The sequence below is a fragment of the Mesitornis unicolor genome, unplaced genomic scaffold (assembly GCF_000695765.1).
Source record: "Mesitornis unicolor isolate BGI_N332 unplaced genomic scaffold, ASM69576v1 scaffold53715, whole genome shotgun sequence".
NCBI classification, from domain to species: Eukaryota; Metazoa; Chordata; class Aves; order Mesitornithiformes; family Mesitornithidae; genus Mesitornis; species Mesitornis unicolor.
Window position 1 is genome coordinate 12,867 of NW_010188606.1, and position 6,816 is coordinate 19,682.

Genomic DNA, 6,816 nt, shown 5'->3' on the forward strand with positions numbered 1-6,816 from the left:
ATGAAACTCAGCACTGGGCGAGGTGGCAACCATCCCTAGACCTATATCTGGTGTTATCTGGATGCCTGGGGGAGTGTGAGATGAGACAGAGTGGTCCCAGTCCCCCATTCCTCTCCACCCCAAACAAAAGGAGCCATTACCTCTACCCATGCAGGTGCAAATGAATGGACTTTTTGACATTAACATAAATGATAAGATTGTCTATAGTCATCCCCATCCACACTTATGCCTCGTGTCTGACCCAATGTTATGAGAGAGAAATGCACTGACTGATACACTTGGGGAAAAAAAGAACTAGCTTATTGTATTCACCTGCTTTTTGATGGCCAAGAGAAAGAAAAAACCCAAAGGACTTAGTTTGCTTCTAACAATAGTCTGGATGTCTTGAGTTCTGTGCTATACACTTTTTTTTCCTCCAAGGAAGCATGTGATTTTGGGGGTGTAGGGAGGGCAAAACAACTCATCAACGGAAATTCCGAAAGCACTTTGGAAAAAGTATTGCCTAATACAGGCTTTAGTGTGTTGGACATCATATAGCTGTCTGGCTGCCACAGCAAATAATGGGAACTAAAGAATGGCTAACCTGCTCCTGTTCTTACACGTACCAAAGCGTGAAGGCTGTACTGGATTCACATATAGTTTTGCAAAGTCTTGTGCAGATGCCTACATCCAAACAAACTGATATTCAGAGAGCTCATTTTGAAAAGGCTCCTTGGATTCTGGCAAATAATAAGCAGCCTCGTTGTACTAACAATATTTTATGACTTATTTAATGTATTGCTTAGGAAAGGCTTTATGTTGCAACTTTAAATTTGACAGAGTAATGTCAAAATTCAGATAAATTCCCTTGTATATATGAATAGCATAGTTAATTGTACAATTATATCCTACAATTATATCCAGGACTGATATCTCAGTACATAGAATAGACAACATTCACTTCCTGAACTGTAAATAAAAACAAAGCTTCATCTACTGTGCTGAAACCAAAATCTGCTCTGCAGAAGAGATAAACTTGCTCACACCTTTCATACACCATCCGTTACTAGAATATCAGCATGCTTCAGAAGCACTGCCACTTTACAGATGGAAAATGCTTCAAGATTTTTTTCCCATTCCTTTCAGGGCTCAGCCTGTCCCCATCTGGAACTTCACTATTGCAGACTTCTTGTCCCAGCTGCATGAGCGTCTCACAACAGGCTCCATATTTTCCGGCAGACTTTAATGTTATGCTCTGTTAAGCTTACAGGTCTTATGGAGTTATGCTCTGTTTACACCAAATTTCAGTCTGTGCAACCAGCCTTTTTTAATTTTCACCGATAACTTCCGAAGCTAGTCTTTGACCCTCGCTCCTAGGCTTACTCTCTCAAACAGGCTTCCCTGCAAAGCCTCTCTGCACATTTCCTATACATGCTCATTTTGCATCTCTTTTTGCTCTCAGAATTCCTGTCCAGCTAGTACAACTCTCTTTGCACACACCCATTTTCTCCTTTCCTGCTCAGGCTTGAACGTTTAGCTGTTCACCATGGGCAGCAGCCAGAGGACCAGACACCACTCCTAGTTCCAGTAACCAGTACACACCCTGATGACAACTGATGCAGGAGACACTGCAAGGAAAACTAAACTTTACAGTTTCTTTAAAAACTGTTTTTTTCTCTTTTGCAAGAGAATGCATAACATTCTTCTCATACTTGAGCGATGAAGTGACAGCATAGTAAAGGACACTTCCTCACGCATTTGCAGCTGCCAAAAAAGGGAGTTCCTAGCAAATGGAAACTGCAGCTTTACACATCTTTGGAAAAGCTTCCACAAAGTCTGAACAGCTCATCAAACAAAGGGCAAAACCCATTTCCTTTATGCAAAGGACAAATTCAGGTCTGCCTTCTACATTATGAGAATGAAAATGCTTCTCATGGAAAAGGTCGTCTCTGATAAAAGGAAAAAAATAACCAACCTCACTCTCAAGTGGCTGAGCATTCAAAACCAATACACCCCAGGGAGGCACATAGCACAGACAGTCTTATGAGTGCTACAAAGGATTCTTAATGTTTTAAATACAATCACTGGCATTCACACATGAAAAGGAAGTTTCTTGTCAGGCAGCTACTATGCATTTTAAAAATACCTAATTATTGCAGCCCTCCCTCCCTGTCTTTCTAGTTTGTTTTCTGCCCAAGCTGTCCTGCTTATGGGACTGTGCTGCAAAACTGATGAGCAATGTTGATGATGTATGCTTTAAGAAAAAAAGAGGTTTTATGCTAGATTTTGTTGATCCAGTTTACAGCAAAGCTTCACAGACTTTTGTAGCAGGACAGCAGAGCAAAGAGCAAGAAACCAGCAGGGCTATTAAGAATCACTTAACAGTTTCAATCAGGTGAAGCCTACACATCCCCTGAAATCACAGCATCAGTAACAGAAGAGACAATTAAGGATAGGGTTTTCACAGGAGAGAGGACTTTCCTAGAACAGCTGATCTATGTCTTTACCTTTAAAAGTTCTGTTTCCCCAATTTTTTTAGTATTTTGTAATCTTGCACACAAAATCACATGTAATCCGACTCAGTAATTAACATTTTTCCTCTTTAATATTAATTATTAAAATGGTGCATCAAGGTGAGAGGTGTGCTATTACATTCCTGCCAAAACACCAACCTCTCTGCACATTTAATGATCCTTGTACTAACTTTTTCTCAGAAAAACACAGCATACAGCCAAAATGCATAAGACAGTGCAACAAATCACAGCCAATTTGTTTTGTTTCTTCAAAGAAAAACCAACTTCACTCTGTGTTACCTCTAAGTCCCAATTACTTCTTTAGCAAGAACCTATGCACATATAAAATAACAGCAAATCAACGAGAACAACACTGCATGACATCTTGCAAAGCAAGCTGGCCCTTATTGCTTCCTAACTGAGTCATTTTCATTGAAACAGCCTTACAGAGGCCTTCTGGAATTTTACACTATTCAAACTGCAGTTCTAAGTCCATCAAAATAGCTTGTGGCTCTCCATCACCGTATTATTTTTGCATCATCAATGACAAATAAACACCAAATTCTGAACCTATTATTTACATTTGGTTGCCTCAAGAAGCACTTGCCTGCTTTGCTCGCAGGAGGTCACTTGAGAAGGCATGAGTAAACTTCACATTACTGAGAAATACACCAGCAGCATCTGCTTGTCTGAAACCAGTTGCAGAAAGCGGCTCATCCACTCCTTGGCCTACAAAATAAAAACCCATCAGCATTAAGACATGTGAATTTTAGATCATTTAGCAGCTGAGCAAGCATGGCAGCAATAAAGAATCTCCTTCAGTAACACCAACTATTAATAAAAGTCACTGTTCCTCTGATCTTCCATAAGCTGAGTCACACAAACTGTATGGAAAAAGGGAGTACAGGCTAGGAAGACAGAAGGATCATTATCAATAATATTTATATTAATATATATGAATGACGAGTGTAAACATAAAAAAGAGGCCTACATTTTCTAAATGTGAGTAGTCATTTCAAATCACTTGCCCTTTTTAGAATGCTCACTAGTAGGCTTCCTGCAAGAGGAATCTTACAACTGAAACTGAAATTCTATAAACAGATCTGTTGTTTGTAAATAAGAAAAAGGACAATATAATTAATATAATGTTGTTAATACTAAAATACGTATATGGAAAAGAACATTGGGAGAATCAAGTCCTGACAAATATGAAACACCTGCCCCTCCCCATTCCTTAACATTGACAATGCCTTGAAGAAATGAGGTAACAAGAAGGGATTCTGTGTAACGCGGAATGCAGCCATAGACACAGTTTCACAAGAATTTTACAGTTGACGTAAACACAGTCTGTTGTGGTCTCTTCCTCTCCTCGACTCCACATTGCACATTGACACTAATGCTCATGCAGCTGCAGAGTTGATGGAGCAAACCTGGCTGAAAAGCAGGAACCCTTCCAAAAATTGTTTTCAGACAGACTACTCTGTGAAGCTAACTGGCTACAGAGCTCTAGGACAGCACTGAGAGAACCAGCACTTTCGTAATCCAACTTGAACGAAACAGGTGCGCTCCTGTCACAGCTCAGAGAGTCTGTAGGAGAACTAAGAACCACAGCAGAGGGACAAACCTGTAACAAACTGCTATGTCCACACTTGTGTCACCCATTTTACTTTTTTAGGAAAGCAGCATGTATGCAATTCTTATCAGAACGAGAATGACAAAAAACATTTTTGCCAAACAAATGCATAATTATTCATATGCTTCCAACAGCAAAAGACAGGACGGCAGAAGTTCAGAACTTGAGTTCTGACCACCCTGTCTGTAGCTCTGCCATGTGAGAGTCTGTACCGTACCGTGCTGGTATAGGTCTCACACCTCTCTAAGGACAAGGTGCACATGCTTCTGTAAGAGTTGGCAACGTTCACTTTCTACAGTGGACAGGAGGGCAGAGAAGAACCTACTACATGTCATCTGCCAGAGGCCTAGGAATTTAAAAGACGTCATTTAAAAGATGTACTTCTAAGAACATAAAGTGGGGGAGTACTGTTTAGTCACTTTATTATGAGAACAAAACTATGTTGCAAGAACTGTAAGCTGCAGTGTCAAAACAGAGGTAGGAAAATCTAGAAGCGTGACTCTTCCTCACAGAACATAGCACTGTACAGAATTCATTTATCCAGAGTACAACCCCACCAGGTTCCTTGTAGCAGTGAGACTCTGTTTTCCTACAACAGACATCCAAGCAGATCAGTGTTTTCAGCTCTGGGTATACAAACCAGCAGTCACTAAGGAGAATTCTGGATTAAGATGTTTTTTGTCTACCTTCCTATAAAAATCTGGGATTGGACGATTCAAGCATTTAAACAATCTTTACTTTTCATTCTTCCTTGCTCTACTGTAGGCTCATTTTGTGACAGATTAGCTTCTTAAGGCAATAGCCTCCTTTACAACATGACCTTTATCCATTCTTCCGTAGCTCCTTACCAACTCCATCGCACAAAAGTGCACCTGGCTGGTTCTTCATCAGAGCCGCAGCTCCTACTTCCATCTGAATCCCAGGAGCCCTTTTCCCAGGCTTGATACTACCGACATTTAACACAGTGCTATGGGACACTCTGGCATCCTTAATAACAGGTGCTGCTATCCCTTTATTAAATTACAAGCAACTTTTTCCCCTGTTTAGAAAAGGGAACTACTATGCTAATATGCCTGTGGATACCACAAATGCATCACTATTTGTTGATATTCTGTGGAGACCAACTTAGAATCTTTACAGTTCTCCACAGCTTTCAAGCTAATGTCCTGGCTTAGAAATAAAGTCTCTTAAGGTTTACAATATTATTCCATAATAATACTTAACATTTCAGCAGTCGGTTACAGGATTTCTCATTGTGCAGGGAAGAATAATTTTCTGTCTCTGACAAGCTAGCAGAATAACTGATACTAACCTTGCAATATCTTGTCTTTGTTGTATCTTGTTTCTCCACTGAAAGAGATTATAAACAAAAAAATTAACTCAAAATAATTTTACTGAATGTTTAAAAACTTCAGTATATTAGATACCAACAGGACACAGCAGAGTCTGAACATAAAGAATATCTTTTTGAAAAGAGACCGTGCTGTACTGTATCTGAAGACTTTACAATTTAAAAAATCCAAACATTTTCAAGTAGTCAACCCCAATCACTCCGTCAGTATTTACTAAGACAAACTTACATGGAATAAAAGAAAGTAATTTCTTAAATTTATCAAAAATGTATTATAATTTATCTATTGCAATTACACTTTCATGCTGAAGAGAGGGAAGCTGCAGGAGGACTCTGGAGTCCTCTTACGAAAAGCATGTGCTAGACTTCTGGACCTCTGCACTTTAAAGGGAAGAGATTATTAAAGATAGCAGCAGAGCAGCCTGCACACCTTGAAAAACACAAGCTCAAAAAGCCAGAGCTGTTACAAAAAGTGGTAGAAAGAACATCACCTTCTTTACGAGTTAGAATATTCTACCCTGAATGCCATAACTGATGGCATTTCAAGAGAACAGCAATTAAAACCATGGCAGATTTATTCAGGAGGGAAAGTCTAACAACTAAGCTTGACACAAAGGTAAGCATGCTGACTTTGTTGAGACTCCTCACCCAACTGTCACGTGCTTAAGTTTTTGCAGTACTAAGGCCAAGTGTGCTGCTTTATTTTTATACAGTTGGTCATCAGTTGAAGGTGGGGGAAAGAGCAGAATGTGGAGTTTTCCAAGTAGCACTATAATAGCCCAGCACATGCAAGCACAGTCTAATGGATGAACTACCATCCATTTGCTGGTGTATGAATTGGGATCTTTCTGAAAAGTTTGCAACAGTCCCACCTGAAGATTTCAAGTTCAACAAACTGTTTCACGTTCATATATTTTCTAGGTGGTGTAAAAGTAAGGCTGAAACTAGAGTACCGAGTCAGCAGATCCAGGTCTTTAAGAGAAGAGTAACTCTTAACAGGACGAAAATCAGAAAAAAAGGTCATTGCTTCAGTTGCACTGATCAAGTATTAAACTGCATTATGCTAAAAGGGAAACAAAAGTCTAGTTTTCATAAAAATTAAAGAGTTAACTACTGTCAATTGCAGGAAGCTGGAGCTAATTAGCCTAGTTAACCACAAATCTCTGCCAATATCCGATATCTTGAAAGAAAACCTCATCTTAATAATTTTAAGTCAAAACTGCCAATTCTTCAACATTTCATAGCAGAAACGTTAGGCCACCATTCCTAAATGAGCTCTTTGCTCCACCAGTGACCTTTTGGCAGGAGAAAGGTCTTACGACTACTTAAGAGTTCACAAA

At 39.5% G+C, this 6,816-nt stretch overlaps 1 protein-coding gene across 1 annotated transcript in view; it reads right to left on the bottom strand.

The window, feature by feature from the left end:
- Nucleotides 1-6,467, bottom strand: part of LOC104541665 (chromosome unknown open reading frame, human C12orf5) — a gene marked incomplete at its 5' end in the record, with an annotated part of 10,568 nt that extends 4,101 nt beyond the window's left edge. Inside the window, 3 exons of the mRNA XM_010185779.1 lie at nt 3,100-3,221; nt 5,438-5,475; nt 6,349-6,467. Of these exons, the coding sequence (XP_010184081.1) occupies nt 3,100-3,221; nt 5,438-5,475; nt 6,349-6,467 (279 nt within the window). The remainder of the gene's footprint in view (nt 1-3,099; nt 3,222-5,437; nt 5,476-6,348) is intronic.
- Between the last annotated feature and the right edge of the window lie 349 nt (nt 6,468-6,816).